The sequence below is a fragment of the Hevea brasiliensis genome, chromosome 5 (genome assembly GCF_030052815.1).
Source record: "Hevea brasiliensis isolate MT/VB/25A 57/8 chromosome 5, ASM3005281v1, whole genome shotgun sequence".
In the NCBI taxonomy this organism is placed as follows: domain Eukaryota; kingdom Viridiplantae; phylum Streptophyta; class Magnoliopsida; order Malpighiales; family Euphorbiaceae; genus Hevea; species Hevea brasiliensis.
Window position 1 is genome coordinate 111,611,824 of NC_079497.1, and position 23,915 is coordinate 111,635,738.

The following is a 23,915-nucleotide window of genomic DNA, read 5'->3' on the forward strand; positions in this document are numbered from 1 at the left end:
TAATATTATAATTATACATGATTTTTTTTTTAAATTTGATGAGTGTATATTATTTACGAGTGGGTTTTTTTTAATATGATATTAATGAAGTTATTTTGATGATTTAGAGGAAAAAATAAATATTTTTTTATATATAAAGCTTGTGAAAAAAATTATTTTTTTATTTGTTTTATTTTTTATTAAATTTAATTCAAGTATTCATATAATTTTTAATAATATTTTATATGATTTATTATTGATATAAGAGAAAAGACTCAAATTTAAATTTATTAAATGAATAATATGTATTAAATAATTTATTATTATTATTATTATTATTATTATTATTATTATATTACATTTTTCAATTGATATCTATTTTCTCTCAATTTCCTGTGTTTCCTTTTTTCATTTTGTCCATTTGTCTACGCACGTCTACATCTACCGCATCTCTCTTTTTTCTCTTACATGAGACCCACAAACATCTATGGTGGGTCCCTACTCTACAAGATAATCAGAGCCAGTACACAAAACAGGAACACCAGTTTTTAACCTGCTCTCTCTCTCTCTCTCTCTCTCTCTCTCTCTCCATTTTGGCGTAGCTCTCGCTTCCCTCTCCTATCCTAGGGTTTTTCCAATCCCAAATCTGATTGATTTTCCATTTCGTTACCGGATTCTCTCCCTTCAATGTGCCTCCACTGCTCTTCTTTCAGGTAGTCTTCACTGTACTTGATCTCTCACTCGTCTCTACTCTTGCTTATTTTTTGCTGCTTTGTATCTGTGCATATTTGATGTCGTTTTATTTGTAAATGTTAGTGAATCTCTTTGCGTTTTATTGATGTGGATTTTGATCTTATATTTCAGTTTTCATTTTTTTTTGGGGAATGATGTCCTGGTCTTGTTGATTCTGATTCACGCAAAAAGAGCTGGCCGAAAGTTACTAGTTCTAATTGCTTTTCTTCCTCTCTCTGTTTCTTCCACTTTATTTTAAAAAAGAATGATTTCACTCTTTTTGGAGTGGTTCTGGTTTCGTTTTGATTTGTTTGATCAGTGAATCAATGTCGAAATTTTGATATGCGGTAAGTACATGTAATTTAAATCAGCTCGATCCGCATGCTTATTTTATTTATTTTTCTAAATTTAAAAATTGAGCATTTGGTTTAGTTTTACGGATTATGGTCTATTTGCTTCCACGAGAGAGTGTTGTTTACAAATTTTTAATGATAGAAAATAAATGCATTAATAAGAAAGTATATTTCGTAAAATATGAATTTGTTTCACATGATGAAAATAATAAAAGACCCTTCTGCTAGTCAAAATTGAACTTAAAATTTTTTTTTTTGGAGAAATATATCAGATGAGAATAGCATGCATTTCTCGTTTGTTAATTTACTTTGCTACTTTGAAGTGCTGTGGCCCCCCAAAACTGACCTGAGAATTAAAATTTGATTGTATTTTTGGTGAATTTCAGGGCTTGGATGTGGGCTTTCAAAGCGAGTGAAAGGAGCTCGCAGACTATTCATAGTTTAAGATGTCTATATCAAAAACAGGTCTCGTGTAAACTTTAAGGGCTTTATAGAACCTTTTGAACTGCTTCTGAACAAATTTGGTGGAGTCTGAGCAGCTGTATTAATGGGGTCGTATTCTCATGGTCGCACTTGTGAAATTGTTGAAGCAAGGGAAGAGCTGAATTCAGCAGTACATTCTAAGAGAACTTTTGAATCTCATTCTGGATTAAATGTGGGTGATAATGAAAGGGAGCCATCTGTTCACAAACTGGGATACAGGAATTCTCTAGAAGATGATATCAATCAACTTTTTGAAGCTATCAGTCTCAAAAACTCGTCCAAGGGACTGATTCTTTCGAGTCAAGCAGGCCCAAGCTCAAGCCCTTTAAGGAAAAGTGCGATGAAGAGGCCAATAACAGTAGGTGTGCCTCATTCCCCTAGAATCGGAAATTCTGAACAAGTGTCTCTGAAGCAGGCATTAAGGGAGCTTTGCATTTCTAAAGCATCAGAGATGGCTGCTATGAAACGGTTAACAAAGTCGACTGGCTCTCCAGGACCATCAGAAGCTGGAAGGATAAAGAGTTTGTATAATTCAGTCGTAGTTGAAACTAGTGGGTCTGGGCTCCCAGTAGATGAAGGACAGGGGACTGTGGTTGAGATATCCCTACTTCCAGAAGAAAGCAAATCAAAATCTTCTGAGAAGATGCTTCATCAACTTCAGCCGCCAAAGTCATCAAACCCAAGTGGTTATTCTTCTCCTCAGTCCCAAGTATTCAAATATCCACACCAAAGTGCTCATTCTTCTCCTCGATTTGCTGTTCTAGCAACACAAACTGGTTCTGGGACAGCATCTATGGAGGATGAGATTGCGTCTGCATCCAGAAAAGTTGGAACTCTGGCATTAAAGTCACCAGACCAAAGCACTTTCTCTTCTCCTAGATTCTCTGTACCAAAAATGCAAAGTGATATTGGGACCACCTCAATCCAGAATGAGGTTGGTTCTTCAACAAGAAAAGTTGGAAGTCAAGCAACAAAGTCACCTTCCCAAAGTGTTCATTCTTCTCCCCGGTTTGCTGTTCCATTCACAAAAAGTGGTACTGGGACCACATCACTGCAAAATGATATAAATTCTACATCAACTAAAGCTGGAACTCAAGCATTGGAGCCAGAAATGGTTCAGAAAGAGAAATGCATGCCTGCAACTTCCTTATCTTGTTCTGATTCTGTCAACAATATGCCAGATGAAGATTTAAGTGTTTCCACTTCAACGAAGGTAGCAAGAAAGACATCAACACCTCGATCCAGCCGAAAAGGCAAGTTACACTCTCTTTCTTCTTCAGTTAATGGAAGCAGAGTAAACAAGTTCACAAGAAATACTCCACGATTAGCAAAACCGGTTGTGAGGAACAAGAGTTATGTTAAGAAGAAAATAAAGCAGGGTACAGCTTCTGCTGCCTGCATTTCTAATGAAGCTAATAATAGCTTGGCTCCTAGCACAGTTCAGTTGGTTTGCCAGAAATGTCAATGTGCTTTAAGGAATGTGACTGAGGATTTAAAGCAGGACTCCCCACCTACTTTCTCTGCCAGTTTTAGTGCCGAAGTTAGCTCAAGCCATGATGCTGGTGCTGGTAAACCAGACTTCAGTTCAAGCAATTGTAACAGAAACAGATGCATTGGGAAGGCAAAGAAGAATTCAAAATCAAAAGAGAAGGGGGAGTTCTCCCAAAGCTCAAAGAGTAGCCTTGGTGAATATAGCACAAGTACGAGCAACAGTGATGAGAGCAATGCAAGCAGGCCTAGCTGTTGCAACAGACCCCATATGTCGAAGGATGTTAGGTGGGAAGTTATTCGCCATGTTAAGATGCAGGATAAAGTTTTAAGTTTGAGGCATTTCAACATCTTAAAAAAGCTTGGTTGTGGAGATATAGGAACTGTTTATCTTGCTGAGCTAATTGGTTCGAACTGCCTATTTGCTATAAAGGTCATGGACAATGAATTTTTGGCAAGAAGGAAGAAGATGCCAAGGGCTCAAACGGAAAGAGAGATATTGAGAATGTTAGACCATCCTTTTCTCCCCACACTGTATGCCCAATTCACATCAGATAATTTGTCATGTTTAGTTATGGAGTACTGTCCAGGTGGAGATCTGCATGTCCTTAGGCAGAAGCAGCCTGGCGGGAGTTTCCCTGAACCAGCAGCCAGGTAGGATATTTAGAAGAAAGGTTCATTTATTTAGATCACTATTCACTTCTACTGTCCAGATTCCTAGTTATGAATTATGCATAATCAAGAACATAATGAAAAGCTTAAAGTGAAGAGGACAGAAAATAATTAGTATGTTCTAGATTTTGATTTCAATTCTCATATGTGTTAATTATGATTTATGAATATTGAATGTTGAACATGATATCAATGGTTGTTTCTGTCATCTTGAGAAGTGACTGAGTAAATTTTGATTTCACTTATCATATATGTTAATTGTGATTTGTGAATATTGAACGTTGAAGGTGATCTCAATGGTTGTTTCTGTCATCTTGAGTTGTGACTGAGTAGAGGTTGATTTCACTTCTCATATTTGTTAATTATGATTTATGAATATTGAATGCTGAAAGTGATATCAATGGTTGTGATGTAGAACAAAGAGAAACCAGGAACAAATTCTTAGGGAAAGAGAACTGACTCTCGATAGTTTTATTAATCTCAATAATAATCATAGTCCAAAGCTACTAAATAATGAAAAATTAGCTCCATTTATAGCATTTAAAACCCTAATCAAATCAGAATTATGAACCCTAATTAATCAGGAATATAAAATAAAATAGGAAACTATAGACCTAATAATAATAAACTTCCTAAATAAAATATTAATATAATTTCTAAACAATAAAAACTCTTTAAATTTTCTAATTCTATAATAATTAAAATTCCTAAATAGAATTCTCTTTCCATACTGCATTAGGTTGTTTCTGTCATCAGTTGTGACTTAGTAGAGGTTTGCATGTGCAAAAACTCTTTTATCTAATTTTTTATTCATTTAAACTGAAGTTTATGAAGCAACAATGTCTTCCATTACCCTTCAGGCAGTCCAGTTGTATGGCATAATCTATCAGATAATCGGACATTTATGCCTTTTAGGTTGGGGCTTCACATGATCCTCTCCATTTTTAGATACGTTTGTACCTAAATGGATGCAGCCAAGGGATTAGGGTATATTTTCATCTGATATTCAATTTAGCATCTCAAGCTTCCTTTTTTCCATGGAGCTTCCGTGTGAAGTTATATGAAGGTGCTATTTACCTGGGTTCTTTTCTTATTGTCAAGTCCTCATCAGTTTAGCTTAATTTGGAGTTCTGTTCTATGGCTTAGGAAAGAATTTTTGAGCTGGGGCAGAATTATATTTGTCCTTTGCATTCAACTGTACTCTTGTTTCTTTTGTGTTCTTAGATGTGAAAATCTGATATGAGAAAAATGTTGGACATTTGACGGAATTGTTTTTCATGTGCTTTTTAGTTGTTCATTTCTCATGTCACAAGTTACTAATCTTAAACTGGTATGTGTGTAGGTTTTATGTCGCTGAAGTCCTTCTTGCTCTGGAGTACTTGCACATGCTTGGAGTTATCTACCGGGATCTGAAACCAGAAAACATTCTTGTTCGAGAGGATGGCCACATTATGCTCACAGATTTTGACCTCTCACTGAGATGCAGTGTAAGTCCAACGCTCCTGAAATCAACTGATGCTGATACTGCAAGAATGTCTGGTCCGTGCACAGAATCTAGCTGCATTCAGCCTTTCTGCATTGAGCCATCATGTCAAGTTCCATGCTTCAGTCCTAGGTTTTCACCCGCTGCTGCAAAAACAAGGAAGTTAAAAGCTGAAATGGCTTCTCAAACCAGGTCATTGCCTCAGCTTGTGGCTGAACCTACTGATGCACGTTCAAATTCCTTTGTTGGGACCCATGAATACTTGGCCCCTGAGATTATCAAAGGAAAGGGTCATGGAGCGGCAGTTGATTGGTGGACGTTTGGTATATTTCTCTATGAGCTTTTATATGGTAGATCACCATTTAAAGGTTCTTGTAATGAAGAAACGCTAGACAATGTGATTTCGCAGAGCCTGAAGTTCCCTGACAGCCCACTTGTTAGTTTTCAGGCGAGGGATCTCATCTGGGGTCTGTTGGCAAAGGATCCTGAGAATCGTTTGGGATCTGAGAAAGGAGCTGCTGAGATCAAGCAACACCCTTTCTTCGAGGGCTTAAATTGGGCACTAATAAGATGTGCCATTCCACCTGAACTACCTGAATATTATGATTTTGGAGTTCCATGCGAAAATGGCAGCAACTATTTGGAGTACAAAGCGACAGGAGAGCACCTTGAATTCGAGCTGTTCTAAACATGGTTTCTCTCCTTCCCTGTTGTAACTATAATGGAGCTTGTGATGTAAATTTGATTAAGAACATTGTGATACGGCTGTTATTTGTGATTAAGATATGGCTTAACGGTGCCTATTATGGTCCGCTGCTCCAAATGCATGACTGGTGAGTGATGACCCCTTCAGATTTTGTCACATCAAATCATTTATTGAGCAACTCTCTCACTTGTACATGTCTTTCCCTTCAATCAACCTTTTATTAGTTTTCTTTTTCGGCCATGGCTGCATAAAAGTGTTCTTCTAACTATTCAAGAACTTGTAACTTTTCAGACTATATTGAACGATGAATTTCAAGTGGAGTTGCTGCTGCAGCTTTATGGAGTTTTGTTTTTGAAGGACAGGATAGATTTGCATTAATGCAAAAAAGGCATTACAAATGGGCTCTATAGCCAAACATTACAGGAAAGGCACCTAGGCCTAGCCCAAGTTAAAATCTTACAATCCATCCAAATCCAAAACAAAAAATCCAAACCCAAGCTAAGGTCTAGGTGAATCTGATCCAGATCCAACCAATATGTAAATATCTAATCCAGATTACAACCAAAATATGAGAAAAAAGAGGGGTGAATTGATCCTCTTTTATAATAATAGATTCGCCTTTATGCGTGCATAAGGTTTCAACATTATTACGGAAAAGGTCACAAGCTGAAATAAGTGAATAAAACCTTGCTCTAAGATTCCATCTCATTGTTGCACAATCAAGCTAGAGGAGGTCCAGGGGCTCGATCGGTTAGGCGGGGCATAGCTCTTCAAGGCAGTCTTTAGCCATAAAGGACTAGACGCAATTAGGGCGTCTGTATTGTCACACGAGATTTCCATTACCCACTCGTCGAGCAAAATGCCCAAAAGCACAAAGACACAGTTTTTGCATAATAATTTGAAATATTTGCAGGTTACATGAATCACCCTCCCCACTTTCGTCAGGCTTGTAAAAACTCACAGCAAAACAAAAATCAAGTACAGTCCGGCCCATTGAGGGGAGGGCGTAACTGACAAGCTGGCCAGGAGGAAAGCCCTTCCTGCCCGGAAAGGACAGGGAAAGTCGCAAAAATCGACCGAAAGGGGAGACTGGCTCCTAGATGAAAAAAACCAAATAAAAGATAGAAGATTCTCTCTCGACTAGAGAGAGAGGTACTTCAGATAATCTAATGGAAAGGAATTTCCCTAGAGCCGTCTGGTTTTGGATCGACATGGAATTGGACTAACAGTTTTGATCTTAAAAGCTAGAGATCTAGATCGAATTAAAAAATTATTCTCGATTTTTGTTCTAATTTTAGTTTGATTTAGGTTTAATTTCGATTCAATTCAAATTTATCTGTTTCGATTAGATTTGATATTTTTTTTTTCAAAAAGTTAAAAAAAAATCAATTTTGATATAAAATTAAACGGACCTTATTAAATCAATTTTAAGCAAGTAAATTACGGATCAAATCCACAGTGCTACATGTTTAGATTGCTATATTCATTATTTTTATAATTTTTTTTAGTCCCAAACCATGCTTAAATAAGATCATTAAATATTGAATTTAAATAAAACTGATTTTTCTTTTAAACTTATTTGAATTGAGTGAATAATCAGCCATTATTAATTTTTCTTAAATTGGGGTAAGGAAAATTGTTGAATAAATGTCAAAAACTTGTCCCGTGGAAGCGAAAGAACAGTAAAAATGGGCGCGATGTCGGGAAAGTAACAAAGCGGTATTTTTTGACGTCAGAGCTTTTGCTGTTGTTTCCTTTCTTGCATTTTCCCATTTACAGGCCAACCAAACGGATCTTCGCCTCCTCCACCTCGACAGTATTCGTCTTCCAGCGTCCGGCCGGCCAATTCTAGCTTCTTACTCATGGCATCAGGGTCAGATGATGAATTCGTCACTCTCTTATGCACAAACTCCTATCCAATCGAACACACAGAAACTTTAATTTCGACTACGGATATCCATAATTGGGATTTGTCCGCGATCCTCCGTTGCCAAACAGTCAAAATTAAAGCTCATCGCCACAGGTAAGCGAGTTTCGTTTTCTTTTCTTCTAGAATAAAATGAAATTTTAATGTTCCTTTTTATCTTTTTTTGTTTCTGATCTTTTCACGACTTTGTTTTTGATGTTATATTCGCAGGCTTGCTGAGCAATCTTCGTTTTTCCATGGCCTTTTCAGCGGAAGCTTTAGGTAAACTTGAAACTACACTCCAATAAATTAACTGTTATTATTGCTTGTTGTTTGTACTTTCTATGGAGATTTTAGTTCTATAAGAAATTAGCAAATTTATGTTTTACATTAATTTCGAGAGATTTGAAACTTGTTTAAATCAAAATTTATTCTTTTTGGCTAATTAATGTGTGTTTATTAGCACAGAAAAATGTCAGATTGAATGATAGAATGAGAAGTGTGAAAACCTAACTCTGTGAGCCAATGAAATTGCTTTGGATTCAGGAAATTTGATTATAGAATTAGATTTTTCTTGCATTTTTTTGAGGAACTAGATGCATTAGTATAGGCCAAATTCACTTTTATTTATTTATTATTTAATAGTGGGTCTGTTGCCTAGCTTAGTTCAGTTATCTGTTAATATTTGGTAACAGTATGGTGCGTCTTCAATGTTTATACTTTTAAGTTGAAGATACTTTTTGCTTGTTGATGATCTTTGAATCGCTTATAACTCTTGCAGTGAATCAAACTTGAGTTGTGTTTCAATCCAGTGGAACATGGAAGTATTTATAAATGTTTTAAAGTGTGTTTATGGCTGCAAAGTGGATGTCACATCTAAAACCTTCCTCTCTCTTTTTGAGGTAAATTTTTCCATAGTATAACAATGCGCTTTCTTCTTCTTTCCCTCAAATAAAATTTTGCAATCTTTGCTTTCTTCTCTTGGTGATTTGAATTTTGAAGCCACTATGTATGAGATTTATTTTGCAACTGCATAATAAGGTTTGTTTTTAAGTTTAACCTCTTGCCTATACTTTCTTCAATTTCAAAAAGAAAGAAATAGAAGGTTGGAATGGAGGAATAGTATTCATGTAATGGACTTGAAGTTTGCACTTAAGGCCTAGTTGTGGTGAGAAGATTCACCATTTCCTCCTTTTTATTTATTTGTTCGATTAAAATTTTAATTCATTAAAGACTTAAAGAGGATGTCTTGGGCATCGTTTTCCATTGCATGAACTGTATAACATTATCTATCTGATGCAAATCCGACTCTAAAGATATTAGGAGTCATCAACCTTATTTTAGAAAGGATTATAGAAATAAAATTGTGTCGGATTTGTGATTGTGTAGTCCTAATTAGTTTAGGATTCCTAATCTTAATGTTTTTAAGATTATATAAACACTATAGATAGGCTAATTATTTTCATAATTTTTAATTTTGTTATGACAATTTGGTACGGAGCAAAACTTCGATCCACTCCACTGACCCTTGAATCTTTTTGTCATCTGTTCCTCGCAAAACTTGAAACATTCAATCTGTCCCAAGCCTTTGAGAAAGAGAGCAAGAGCCCATCCTTCAAAATTCCACCTTCCATAGAGAAGAAAGGTTTCCCTTGAAAGTCCAAGTAAACCGACAGATTCATTAACAAAAGCCAATGTCAGGATTGTGTTATGAAGAAACCAGTTGGAACTTCTGATGATAGCAGCTGTAGCGTAAACAAGTGGAGGGAGAAGTAGGCAATGATACAAACACCGGACTCCTATTATTATGCCAGAACTACAATAGTGATGATGAATACTAATACTGTTTTCAATGTGGAGAATTTTGTCACACTATAAATAGCCCTAGTTGTTTTCAAAATTTCAGTTTTGTGATGGCAATTTATTGATATTAATATAATTTTGAGAATTTGTTCTCTTTTCCTTAAGGATTTGTCCTTTTTGCCTTTGATCTTTTCTAGTGCTACATCACTACATTTCTTTAAAAATTTTATTACACAATCCTCCTTTGCATTTTGTAATATTACTTTGCTTTGTCCTTGAAGTTTGTACATAAGCAGCTCTGGATTTGTTTTTGTCCTTAAAGTTTGTACATAAGCAGCTCTGGATTTGTTTCTCAAATGACTTAGAAAACTTTTGCATAATTCTTATGCTTCTAAAATTCTTGAATTTCTTTTCTAGGCTGCACTTTATTTTGGAGCAGAATCACTTCTATTGAAGTGTAAAATCTGGTTGTCTGAGGCATCTTCAACCAAGGGGCCTGGGCTGCATGAAATACACCTGGATGATCTAATTCATATATGGAACTTTGGTTTAGAGCATGGTGAGGCTACATCTGACATTTGAAGAAGTTTGTTAGAAAAGATTAGAGATGCAAACTCAAGCTACTTACTTTTTCATGTTTGATATAAACATTATGGCATCTAACTGATAAATTAATAATATGTTGCAGCAAATGATTTTGTTCCAGAATTATGTGCGAGCTATCTAGCAAGAAATTTTGTATGTGCTTAACTTTCATTTTACTTCTGACAATAACGTGGCAAATTCAGCTTGATCATGTGTTGCAAGTTTCTGTATAATCAAATTGTTGATTCTATTTTATGATGTATTTGACGTACCATTTCATTTTTTGTGGGCTTAGAACCTGCAGGGAGGTCAAAAAAATCGCATGCACACACTTTCATACACACACACACACACACACACACACACACACACACACACTCACAAACATGCATGCAGATGGAAAGAGAGATGCATGGCTTCTTCAATGCTTAAACTGAAGCTGGTCGTTGAATGTACTAAATTTTCAGATTAGAGTTGTATTTCTAGTAGCTGAATAAAATACCAGTGAAATCAAATGAATTTCTCATTATGTGATCTTGAAATTTCTTTTTAAAGCTTTTGCTGGAGCTAAATAAATTCCTCTTGTTGGATCGTTAATATTCTACCAACTTTATTTTAAAGGCTGTATAATGGCCTCTTTCATACTGGAGACCATTTTGCCGTAATGACATGTTTCAAATTTGAACTTGTTTCCACTAAGCTGAAGAAACGTGGGTTGGCTGATTTGCAGATGTGGGCCATCTCTAGTAAATTTTTTGGAGATGTTCCTTATAATTTGTTATTTCGTTGCATAAAGCATCCTGATTTGACAGTATACAGGTGAATAAGATGTCTTTTATATTTCCTTAATTAACTCTCATTTAATATCTGTTGGGATTCTGATTTTTAGTTATGTTTCACAGTGAGATGCATCTTTCTGATGCCCTTTTGGTTTGGCTCAATGCAAATACAGAAAAGTTGCAACCTTTTGGCAAAGTTGAAGATGACTGCACTGGCATTTTAAAACAGGTATGGATTAGTGTTTTTAACATTTATATTAAGGACCTATTGTTGGAGATTGCTGGACATAATGGCTTTGTTTTTGGGTGGTAGGCATGAGATTATTATCATAATAATAATAGTAAAAGAAAAACTTATATTACATGTCTTCTTTTGCATAAATTCCAACAAATTCAATAAAAAATGAATACAAATAAGCTTAATAAAAAAAAAGTTTGTGTATTGTATAACAAATTTGACGCAGCCTAGGCAGTTGCTGCAGTTTTATGTGAGTTGAAAAGAAAAAATCATTTATCCACTGTACCTTCACGTTCATTTGAAAACAGGATAAAACTATTATTTTAATTTAATCAATTTTAGTCTGCTTTATGGAGCAAGCAATGAAGAAAGTGTATGACCATCCTTACACACCATGTCTTAGTCAACTCCAGTTATTATCTTTTCTTGCTAAAATATTAGCCTAAATTTCAGTTGCTTCTTGTTTAATTTAGTATGTCTTACACTATTATTGTTAAACAGATCCGGATTAGTCTTTTGCCGTTGTGGTTTGCTGCAGGTATGAATAAATGTTATGAATGGTACTTCAAATTTTGTCTTTTGAGTTTCTTTTTCATTGATTTGTAACCACTGATATTCATTGAATTGAAAAATATTATAGGAAAAAGAAGATCATGCTATTTTACAGAGCTTGCTGAGGAAAGCATTGATACAATATTTAGACTGCTGAAGATTCCACCTGCAGACTCAATTGGTGTCTTTGAAGATGGTGACTTGGATCATCTAAGGATACGGGTGACAGAATATTCTAAGGTATTCTCTAAATACCCCTGGACATCATCCAATAATTTTCCCTTTCTTGTTGAGGGTTCATTAAATGGATCCTTGGATAATACAATCTGGAGGGGCAAGATTGAAACTTCTTATTGAGCGCTTTTCTGTCATACAACGTCTAATCTCCACTGTTATGAAGAAGTAACAAACTGATCCTTAGAATAATTTATTTTCCCTCAATTCCTGTATTTATATGGAAATGCACTTTTTGCAAAGAGAATACAAATTATGAAGTAATAAAGGAAAACTTTTTCATGGTTCTTTTACTGCTCTTTTTCTCCTTTCTTTCCTTGAAAAATTTTTTAAATTTAAGTTAAGCATGGTGGGAGGTTCATATTCAGCTTGCTACTTGACAAGGTAGTTGAAACATTGAGGTATGGGTGAGACTGAAGGAGCTGCTAACTTATTATGCTACTTTTTTTGTTATTCTTTAAAAACCCATTTCTTTAGAACCTTAATTGCAGAAGGTTTGGAGGAGAAAACTTTTGAGTTCTTGACAGTAATCCCATTTGAAAAATTATATTGAGACCCGGTTTCAAATTTGTAAACATGTCTCCTCCTTTTGTGAACACTGCAAAGTATTACACATTTAAGGGAAGTGTTGCATATTATATGTGCGCTTGATGTAGAACATTGAAACCATCTTCCTTTTGTGGTTTCTTGCTATTTCTCATTTACATTCTAAAGATCATTGTATCTTTCTATTCAGGAAGAAATTGAAAGCCCTTTGAGTGTTAGTTGTTTTCATCTGCCAGCAAGTATGTCATACACAGTTTCACCTACCCTAAGTTCCTCACAACTGCTTAATTTTAATGTCTCCTGCATGGTAGTTAGTGACTGTACAGTATTTACTCGTTGTGCAGAAAGTGAACCTTTCAGGTTGTCCACAAATAACATCAGTGATTCTTCTCCTCTCTTTGCTTCCTTCTTCATATCGTGTGGACCTAATGTTGAGGAAAAGCATTAGACAGTCTTTGATCAACCTTGAACGTCTGAGCACCTGCAGAGATCAATGTGGAAGTGGAATCTTGCATGGGTTGCCATCAACTCTCTCTTTTGAAGCAGTTGAGGAGGTGGATATTTCAAAGTGTCCAAGGTTACATCTTGAATCCACCATTGAGATCTTCTTCAAGTCATTTCCATCTTTAAGAAAATTAAGAGCAACACATCTTTTGAACTTTAAAACAACCACTTTGCATAAATTAATGCTGAAGTGTCCGCTCATTAGTGAAGTCGATTTAACCATTGATATTACTCCGCTCATACCGGCACAAGTGTCAGTTATATCTTCTAGTCGTGCTATAATGCCACTAGTATCAAGCAATTCCTTCAGTGCTGGCAATAATTTCTTGGACATGACATCTTATCATTCACAGCCATCTGTTTCAACTATCACAAGACTCATATTAGAGGGTAGAAGTGATATTTCTGGTAAGATATTTATCAGATTTTTTTTTATTTAAAATTATTTTAAAACACTTTTTCAATAAAGAAATTGAATAATTCCACTAAGAAATGTTGGCATAGCCCATGGTTGGTGTTAGGATTCCACTGTAATAACTCACTGTTGCTGCTGGAACTAGACACCTTATGATAGAAGGTGCATTTGTATGTGGGTGAATGGGGATTCTTTTGCAAACTGAAAGTACTAATTGGCCAGTTTGTTATGATGTCTTAAAGAACTCCACGATGAAATTCCATAGAACATATATATTCCTGCCTTGAAAAGTTTGCCTTTCATAGTTAATACTGCCGTGAACTTCTCTTGCCAGTATGAGAATGTTAGCCTGCAAGTAAACATAGGGGTGAGGTCGGTGGCCTATGGCCAGCCTTTTGAACGCTCAAGGTAGACACTTGTTTGAGAGAGAGAGAGTTATGAATGTAAGAGCACTGTAGTAAATTGAGTAGAGTAAGCATATCTGACATCTGGCCTTGGTGTGATATATATATATATAGGTAACTTTGGCGACCATTGTAAGTGGTTGCGAGTATCTCAAGAATGGTCGATTGTGATCCTGAGATTCTTGGTGAGTATATCTGTCATCAGGTGTGTGATCTTCACTAGTCAGCTATCTGAGCTATCTCGCCCAGCTATCCGAGTGAGGTGGGTTGTTGCTCGGTTAGTTGACTGAGCCATCTATTGCTTTGACCATTGGACCAAGCCACTTGACTCTTTGACCAAACCTCTTGACTCTTTGACCTAGTGAAGCAGAGTGTTTGAGTATTTGATCGAGCCATTTGACTCAGTTTTTTAGGCAGGCTATATAATTGGTGGTTTCATTCCTTTTTGTTAAAATATGCTACCTTTTAAATATTGAGAACTTTTTATAGATATTTTTACTGACTAGCCAACATTTGTGCCATTTTAGATGAGTTGCTGGAAAATTGTAGCCAAGTGTGCTATTACAAATATTTTTTCTGCATGAACTACTAGTGGTGGTTTCTTTTTTTCTTTGTAGTTTTTTTTAATTTTTTTTTTTTTTTAATTTTCCTTCATTGGTCTCCTTATTAACTTTTCATTGCAATATTTATGCCAGATTTGGATCTACAGTATATCACAGGGTTATGTGTTTCTCTACGGTACATAAATCTTAAAGGGTGTATTTCAGTAACAGATACTGGCATGTCAAATCTCATACGCAGATGTGGTAAACTACACTCAATTTTAGTTTGTGATACGTCTTTTGGGATAAATTCAATTCAAGCTCTTTGCTCTAGTATTACGAGTTTTGGTCCTGCTGCTTCTGACTTTGAAAAGAGATGTTCAGATTCATTGGCATTTAAACTTCAAACACTTCATATGGGCGGTTGCAAGGGTGAGTATCTCCTTCTTTAAACATTTATTTGGACATATTTGTAAAGATAAAACTCAATAATTGTCTTAGAATTGTTGATTTAAGCCCTGACTAGAATTGGAGAAAGTTGGGAAGGAGAGGGGGCTGCTTTTCTTTTATCCTTGAAATGTACGATCTTGGGTAGAGTGGAGACCTTTACTATCAAATGAGTTGATGGCTGAAGGGCTTTAAGAAATAAGATTTGGGCTGATAATGGTCTTTGACAAATGCAGTTTCTGCAGATCCTCTTTATTTATTTGTTGTCTCATTTTGGAGCCGGGACACCAGAAATTTAGGCAAAGTTATTTATGCAGTTATTGAACTTATTTGCAGGTGTCAATGAAAGATCTCTACTTGACCTTATATCTCAAACACAAGCACTGATTAGCCTTTGCTTGAGGGACACTCACCTTGTTGATGATGCTCTTTATAGTTTCCCAGGTTCTTCCTTGGAGACACTTGATGTTTGTAATACAATGGTTAGTCATCAAATTTATGAAATCTGTTGCCCTCTCTCTAGAATTATGCATATACTATCTGACAAATTGCTTGTTCAATGATTGTAAATATTTCATGCATTAGCTGGTTTAAGTCTGAAATACAAGAGATATGAGGCTGAATTTGGTGGTAAGGGACAAGAAATGGGACAAAATAGAATAAAACAAGTCAAGACAAATAGTTGCCATGTCTTCTGTTTGGTGCACGCATGATAAGACAAATTAATGATACAAAATAATTATTGATATATTATGTAATATGTAAAATATAATTAATTAACATATAAAATATAAGATATAATAAAGTGATAGAAAATTATAAAAAACATTAAATAAGAAAATTAACGAAAGTTAAATTTCTTTCAATTTAAAATATTTAAGGAATATAATACTTATTTTTATTACTTTTTTCTAAAATGTAAATTTTTTTATCCTTGTTCAATGGGGCTGGACAAGCTGTCCCATGAGAGGAGAGAAAGAGAGAGAGAGAGAGAACTAGATTGGACAAGGATCTACTTTTGTTCTGCCAAATTGATACACTAAAGGCAGGATGAGGGATCTATCCAGTGGATTGCTTGGAGGCCCCCTGGGGTTAAAATCCACCCTCGGATGATTCCAACTATGTAATAAATGCTCTTTCTTGGAGTAAACTATAAGTTATTTAACTTGAAAATTTCAATTTGAAGGCTCTGTTTGCTGGGTTAATAGACCTTGCAAGTTGCAATCTTTGAGAGAGCCATCCTGCATGCATGTAGATAGTAGATCTGAGCTGTTGCCAGTTATCTTGTGAATAATGAAAAAGGAAACATCTTTTGCCCTTTCTATCCCTCCCTTTCCTTCCTACCTTCAGCTTGCCTGGAATTATGTGGCTGTTTAACTGTGTATTTCTGGTGTCGCGATTAGGCTATCTATATGAGCATTTGGTTTAATGAACTTCACTGCTTGAGATGGCTTAATAGTCATCACAAAGATGGCATCTCATATGGCTAACCAGCTGAAAGAGACTTAAATTTGTGTGTCCTTTTTCTTCTTGTCATTACTACTGCTGGTATGTGTTATTAAATGGAGCTGAAGTTCCAACTTTGTTTTTATCAGAAAAGTTATTTTGCTTGTACACTTGCAGGTTTCTGGAGCTGCTTTATCTCACGTTGTCAATGGAAATCCTGCTTTGAAGTGTTTGAATGCAAGAGGCTGTAAAAATCTGATTCATCAAGGAAGTAACGCCAGTGGAGTAGAACTTTCTTCCTCATATTCATGTAGAGATCTCTATGCTGTGTTGGGCAAGAAATGTAAACTGGAAGAGATTGCACTTGGTTGGGGATTTGATTGGTTTTCTTTAGTAGCTCTTAGACCTGCAATTATGTCATTAAGGGCAATAAGTGTTGGTTTGGGTGGATCATTGGGTGAAGATGCCCTTAGACTACTTCCTACAACTTGTCCCATGCTGGAGTCAATAGTTCTTTGTTTTCAGGTATAAATTGTAAAAGGGCCCTCCAAAAGACAATTGAAATACTTCTGAGTGACTCCTGTTGTTTCTCTGCTTGCCTATGGATGCATAAAGTTCACTATCAGGAAATGAAAATGTGATCTAGTGATTGGTCTTAGATTATTGAATCAGCATGCAAGTTGAATTATTGCTTGAGTTGAGGCTAGTTTTATTGAACTCCTCTCTCTTTTTGGACTAAGAAATAGGACAACTTTTAGAGTTGGGTAGATGTTCTTTTGGAAGTTATTTTCATGTGAGTTTGGTATAATTTCAGCTGTATTGGTTATTGATGCTAATTTATGTCCTTTCATGTACTTTTTATTTACTGTGGAATGAAAGGAAATTAAAGAAAATTTAATGCATTTGAGAAGATCATTTAAAGATACATGGTATAAGATGCCGATATATCCTTTTAGGGATACTAATTGAGCACGGGGAGGCATCTCTCTATTCTCTGCAATGTTTCTGGTGATATCAATTTACCATCCTGGGTTAATCTATTATCATCTTATTCCTCTCACTCATTAAACTATGCTCTAAATAATTTGATTGCCCTTTTTTTTACTGATTTGTTCTTTACAGGTAATCTCCAATGCTATCATCATAAACATTATGAGATCCTTGAGGCACTTGCAGGCACTGGCTCTATGCTACTGCCTTGGTGATATATCCACATCAAGCTTCAAAAACTCTTTCACAAATCTAAGGAAATTGAGGCTTGAGAGGGTAACTCCTCAGATGACCGATAATGATTTGGTTGTTCTTACTCAGAACTGTGCAAGCTTGGTTGAATTCTCATTAGTAGGATGCAGACTTCTCACTTCAGGTTAGTGTCATTAATGCAAAGCATATTGTTTGCACTTAACTATTTGTTGCATGTATTATGTAATGGCTACTTTTAGGGGTGGCCATGGTTCAGGAGCCGCTAGTTATGATTCCGGAGTCGCCTGTTCAGGTTCAATGAAATCATGAACCTGAACCAAACCGCCATAAGATGGTTTGAAAGACGGTTCCTGAACCACTGATTCCGGTTCAAGCCCGGGTTTAAAACGATTTGAAGGGCGGTTTGAAAATGGATGGTTCAAGACGGTTTGGAGGTGGTTTAGGAGCGGTTTAGACAAAAAAAGTTAAAAGGAAAGTTTTATTGATTTACAATTAAGTTATATTTATAAAAATATTTTAATTTTTCTTAGAAATCTTTCAATCAAAATAAAATAAGATAAAAGAGAATGAAATTAATTTATCTTTAAGAAAAAGTTAATAAGAAAAGACTTGGACTTGATTAAAAAATTAGAGATGAAATTAATATTAAAAATAAAAAATAAAAAAAGGTGCATGAACTTAATTTTACCTATATATCCTCTTGGAATTTGGAGGAATTAAAGTTTTTAGTTCTATTGCTTGCCCTTTTTTTAAAAATTGTATGATAATTTGATAATTAGAAAAAAGTATAAAAGAAAAAAAAAATTAAAATAGAGTGTATTGAAAATTTTATTGAGGATATAAAATAATAACAGAGTAATTGAGATAGTGTTGAAAATTTCAGTGAAGTGTAGAAAATAATTATTTAGAGAATTCAAGAGAAATTGAGAGAGTATTGAGAATTAAAGAATGTATAAAATAATTATGTATAGAATTTAAGATTTATATAAATGAATTAGGAGTGTGTGAGGTACTTATTGGGTTCTTTTGTATTTAAACTGCTAGTTTGATCTGGTTCAAAATCGTCGGTTTAATTCGATTCGTAATCGCCAGTTCACAATTCCTGAAAAATATGAACCTCAACCAAATCGCAGATGAGTGGTTTTGGTCTTGTTTGAAGCTGATTCTGGTTTAAACCTGTTTTGGTCCGGTTTTGACCGAATCGGTTCCGGTTCAGTTATGGTTCAAAACCGAAATGTGGCCAACCCCAGCTACTTTCCTCAACTTCTTTTGTGATTCAAATCGTATTATAGTTGTGAAACAGTTGTTGGAACCTTCCACTAAGGATTCCTTTAGTTGCTATATTATTATTAGTGTCGAGTCCCACATCTAAAGATTACAAAGAAATTGTTAGGTTTAACCTTTTAGCAATAGTTAGCTCTAACCCGAGTAAGCCCATCTTACTCGTCACAGACTCTTGCCTTGGTTTATTTATTCACTTCTGCCCATGCAATCTTAATTCTATAACATGTTATCAGAGCAGGCCACAATCCGAGACTCGAAAAAGTATGGTGGGCAGTGCCACAGCGAGCCTAACCCTAGTGAATACGTGGGCTAGTGAAAAGTATAGATCCATTGAGCTAAGTTGCAAAAAGAAGAGGCGAAACTTTAAATATGCCACCACATGCAGATCAAGTGACAACTAGACCTAAAAACTTAAATCTAATCTAGTTGAACTTGAGAAGGGAGTGTTGGAGTCCCACATTGGAAGACCTAAGCCAAATCAAATTGGCTTAAGTTATTTTGGTTGAGGCAACCCCAAGCTCAATGAATAACTTTGCCTATAGTCTTTAGCACTCTCCGTGTCAGAGAGAAATTTCACATAGTATCAGAGTAGGTGTGGCCCAGTTCAATTCAAGTATCAAGGTTTCAGTGTTGTCACTGAGTCAAAGTTCAAGGTTTCAGGGGGAGGATTTTAAGTTTCAAGTGTCAACCAAAAATGGTTGCCACTTGAGGGGAAGTGTTAAAAGTCCCACATCTAAATATTACAAAGAATTCAAAGGGATTATAAGGGTGAAAAGCTAGCTTTTTGGGGTGAGTTAGGCTCAATCTATTTCTTAAGATGGTATCAAAGTTTCCTCAACAAATTTTTGGGCCTCTCATGTGTTTCACGCTCCAGGTGTTTAATCTTGGGTATACGGGAGTGTGTTAATATCCCACATTGGTTTAGGATAGGGTAATGTGCCCCTTATAAAGTTTTGAGCACTTCTCCCTCTTTGAGCTAACTTTTGGGGCTGAGTTAGGCCTGATCTATTTTTTGTATATGGTATTAAAACCTACTCTACTTCAATGTTAGGCCACTCGCAAATATATTTGCTTGCAAATTTTACACTTGAGATATCATGTTTGGGCATGAGGGGATATATTATCCCACATTGGTTTGGAATAAAGTATTTGTGTTAAATATAAGACTTAAGCAAAACTTCTCCCCTTGAGTTAGCTTTTGGGGTTGAGGTAAGCCGTCCATTTTCTCTACAAACATGTAGTTACAACCTGTTAGTCATTTTTAGGAGTTCTAAGGAAAATTTATTCATCTTTTGATGTCACGTAGGGTAACTAAGATGTTAGTCCACTTTAATGTTTGTTGTGCCTACAGATTCTCTGAGCCTCATTTCACAGGGATGGCCGGGCTTGATTTCAATCCATCTTGAGGTTTGTATTTGTGAGTTGCTTCTGGATTCATATTCATTCCTTTGTTTTTGTTCAAAAATTTTCTTCATCATCATGAGTGCAACTACAAGCTGAGAGTGCAATTACTTAATAGCAATGTCATGGAAACCAGGAGAAGTGTTACTTCAGTTTTTTGCCTTAATGTATCTTATGCTTATAATTTAATTTCTTGTAGTGGGATGTGGTCCCAAGCATTGTTCTTACTACAAAGGATGTACTGAAATTAACTTTTAACAATTGATGCAGAAAACTTTCAACTTAATTTTCAAATTTTCATTAAGCATAAAGCAGAAGGTGGGGTGGGGTTGCAACCTTTGAAGCACTAGTTTTACTTTTCTTTGCAGCTGTAAAAGAAAACCCTTAAAGGGACACAAAAACCCTTGAAGGACACGTGTGGATAACAATGAAAGGAAAAGAAAAGTTGAAAAAGAGGAGGATTTTTTTTTTTTTTGCTTGATAGAACCAAGCATCAGCAGTTTTGTGCTTTTGTCCAAATTCATTCCTCTGTATTAATCATAATTTTCTGAATATCTCCACACCCCATTTCTTTCTTTTAGTAGACAAGTGGTTTATTAGATATATAGTAGTCTAAACATGCTTCCTTTTCTTTTTTTTTGTCTCAAATGTTTTTTGGTGGTTGTGACTTATGTCATTTTTTGGTTTCAACTACTCACAATGACTTAAAAAAATGATTTGCCCTTCAGGGTTTTATTAATGTTTCTATTTCTGTTCATTTTTGCCGTTTAGGATTGCGGAGAAGTAACTGCAACTGGGGTTTCTTCTTTGTTCAACTGCAGAGCTCTTGAAGATATCTTGTTGCGTCATAATGTGAGCCATCTATTAATGGATTTTATTTTTCCCTACCTCTCTTCACTGGAATCCAGTTTAAGCCAAATCAACGCATTATCATGTGGCTTCTAGTTTTCTTCCAACTGGAATGTGAATTCTATCCATTGATCACTTGTTTTGGCAAATCATGGCTTGTCATGGATGTTGATTATATGTGCTTTATACTGCTATTCTGTTGTCCCAGAAGGTAAAGGAGCGGAGCTAAATTTTCTAAGGTCACCTCCATGTTAAAAATAAGATGAGAATTGAGAACTATTTAATTTTTTTTTTTTAATCACCTGGAGAGACCATGCATAAGTAAAGCCTTTTGCATGCTATTATTAATCATGTAGATGTTATTTAACAATATGAAGCCTTTAGCTACTAATTTTCTATTGCCAATATCTATGTCATGAGCATTGTAGAACAAACGAAAATTAACTGCTGGTCAGCAGGGAACTTGATCCTAATGCTCTGTTGCAAGCAAATATAATGTGGATTAGAGGCAAAGGCATGAGATTACATATAGTGAATTGTTTTTAGTTCAAAAGTTGTAAACTACACAATTTGCATAATCCGTACCTCATTAATGGCATAACAATGGTTATTTATTTGGGGCTAGTCTATGATCCAGCTGATGCCATTCTCATTTCCCTTAACAAGCAAAAGGGCAACCCAAATTCTTGGGTTTTGAGTCTATTCAGTTTTGGGTCTCTTGTAAAAGCACTCTGTAACATTGTACCTGACCTGAATAAATTTGCTTTTTGACCTAGAATCTTACTGACATTGTGCAGGGCTCAGGGATAGCCAGCAGCTTCATTCTTGATGCTGCTTCGAAGGTATTTTCATAGAAATATATCACTTCTTCCTTATGCTTTTGTTCCAATTATTATTAGGCAGAAAAATAATTGTCAACTCATGCACTCTTTATGATCATTACAGATGCCAATGCTCCGGCAAGTATCATTAGACTTATGTGATGCATTAGAAGGTGACTTTGACATTCCAAATGTAAGTTGAAATTCTGAATATGAACTAATTTCTTAGCTTCACCTACTTTAGTATAGTTATCTCATTCCGTGGATGAAGTGCAGACATTTTTCACCCTGACTTCATGTAATTCCCGGTCCAAATTACATAATTAGGGAAGACAATTCCAGCTTTTGCTATCAATATGCTCATTTGGGTGTTTTAGAACAGTTTACAGACCACAAAAAAGAAAAAGAAAAGGTTCACAATGTCTTCAGAAGTTTTCTGTCAGTTGCCGGTTAATCTTAATCGAAGCTCAAATCAGGGCATGTCATAGAACACACTCTTCCTCTCCTTGCAAAGGAGACAGAGTAAAAGATCAGGACACTGCTATATTTCTTATATTGTTGAGATTCCAATTTTGTCATTGGGATCCCCATCTTCCAATTTTTTCCCCTCCAAACAGCCCAGTAGATTTCTTTGATATCTAGATTCTGACTCTTGAATTTGTCTCAGCATGGAAACAGATATTTCTTAAGTGCTGTGAAGATAGCGAGATGTAAATTTAAAAAATCTCCAAATATCAACTTCCAGGAGGCTCACAGAAGGCCAGTGCACAAGGACACATTAGTGCTGGTTTGGAACTCTCAAATTCTCAATAGCACAGTGGTCAAAGAAAGAATTTAAGAACATAACAGTGAAATGGAACTTAAATGTAATTTTCTGCATTCTTTGGAACGGCCTGTTTGTGAACTCTTTTTATTCTCTATGGTTGTTAAACCAGGAACTGTAACCCTTATCTCCCTGCTAGCTTGGCTGGATAAATTTGCAGGGGAAGTGATCCTATTTTGGATTTTAATTAATGAATAAACTTGTTCATGATCAAGAACGTAGGAATTGTTCGAGGTTGCAGGCTGGCAACTGTCATCTGTTTTGTATTCATGTCTTAATTTCATCCTGTTCTTTTAAGTTTTCCTTTCCGCATATGCGTTGTGCTTTGGTTGCTGGAATCGCCAAGAAAAGCAACAAAAGGGGTATTACTACGACTAATAGGTAATTATTTCAAGTTAAAATGTTCGCATACAGAACTTGAGAATTCCATCTTTACAAAAAATGATTTGTGAATAAATTAGAGGAGAGTTCAATTTGCTCCTATAAGTGAGGCTTAATTTTCCTTATTTTTAACTTTTATTCTAATTTAGTGCAAACTCTTTAAATTTTGTACACGCACTATTTACTAAATATTTAATTTTTTAGTATTAAAAATATAATTTTATATTTTAAAATTAATTAGATTAAAATATAAAAAATATTATTTTTATTATTTAATATTAAAAATTATTTTTTATATTTTCATAAAAATAATTAAAAATAAAAAATATAATAATTATGCTAAATTAAATTGAAAAATAATAAAAATGTTTTTTTATTTCATATAATTAATAAAATTAAAAATTTATTATTGCAATAAATTTTAATTATTTAAATTAAAAATTACTTTTATTTTTTTCATGTTTTAAATTAAAATTAGAAAATTATAATTAAAAAATTAAAAATATAGAAAATCATTATTATTTTTCCATTTTAGCAATATTAAAAAGTAGTTAACTATGTTAAAAATTTAAAAATAATTAAGTAATTAATATCAAAAATATTAAAAAATAATTAAAAAAAAAAGCAACTCGTGTAGAGAATGAATTACACATTCTTAAATTTGGGACTAAATTCAACATAGATCAAAATTTTTAGACTAAATTAGACCAAAGTTAAAAATTAATTAAATTAAATTTCTCCAATAAAAGGTAAATTAAGCATTATTCCTAAATAAATTACTATTCATACCCAATTTGAAAGCATGAAAATTAAAAAAAAAAAATTATAATTTAGTAATTTGTGATTGAAAGTTTGA

General features: G+C 34.8%; 2 protein-coding genes across 7 annotated transcripts; both read left to right on the forward strand.

The window, feature by feature from the left end:
• The first annotated feature begins 522 nt into the window (after positions 1-522).
• LOC110646106 (serine/threonine-protein kinase KIPK2) lies at positions 523-6,125 on the forward strand. Its single transcript, XM_021799442.2, has 3 exons — positions 523-692; positions 1,451-3,689; positions 5,050-6,125. Exons 2-3 carry the CDS (start codon positions 1,612-1,614, stop codon positions 5,876-5,878), a joined length of 2,907 nt encoding a protein of 968 aa, XP_021655134.2. The 5' UTR covers positions 523-692; positions 1,451-1,611; the 3' UTR covers positions 5,879-6,125.
• Positions 6,126-7,419: 1,294 nt separating this feature from the next.
• On the forward strand, positions 7,420-22,895 carry LOC110646104 (BTB/POZ domain-containing protein FBL11). 6 transcript variants are annotated; one of them, XM_021799440.2, is made up of 19 exons: positions 7,422-7,919; positions 8,034-8,084; positions 8,584-8,704; positions 10,023-10,164; positions 10,294-10,343; positions 10,891-11,009; positions 11,093-11,198; positions 11,709-11,745; positions 11,848-11,999; positions 12,884-13,451; positions 14,558-14,836; positions 15,188-15,333; positions 16,475-16,822; positions 17,420-17,663; positions 20,136-20,191; positions 20,957-21,037; positions 21,832-21,876; positions 21,980-22,048; positions 22,534-22,810. In XM_021799440.2, the coding sequence occupies exons 1-19, from the start codon at positions 7,759-7,761 to the stop codon at positions 22,567-22,569; spliced, it is 2,811 nt and encodes a 936-aa protein (XP_021655132.2). In that variant the 5' UTR covers positions 7,422-7,758; the 3' UTR covers positions 22,570-22,810. The 6 variants fall into 6 exon arrangements, 4 of the variants coding, with proteins under 4 accessions (XP_021655132.2, XP_021655130.2, XP_021655131.2 ...); XM_021799438.2 differs by having other exon boundaries at positions 7,425-7,919; positions 22,523-22,895; XM_021799439.2 differs by having other exon boundaries at positions 7,427-7,919; positions 10,921-11,009; positions 22,523-22,895.
• The last annotated feature ends 1,020 nt before the right edge of the window (positions 22,896-23,915 follow it).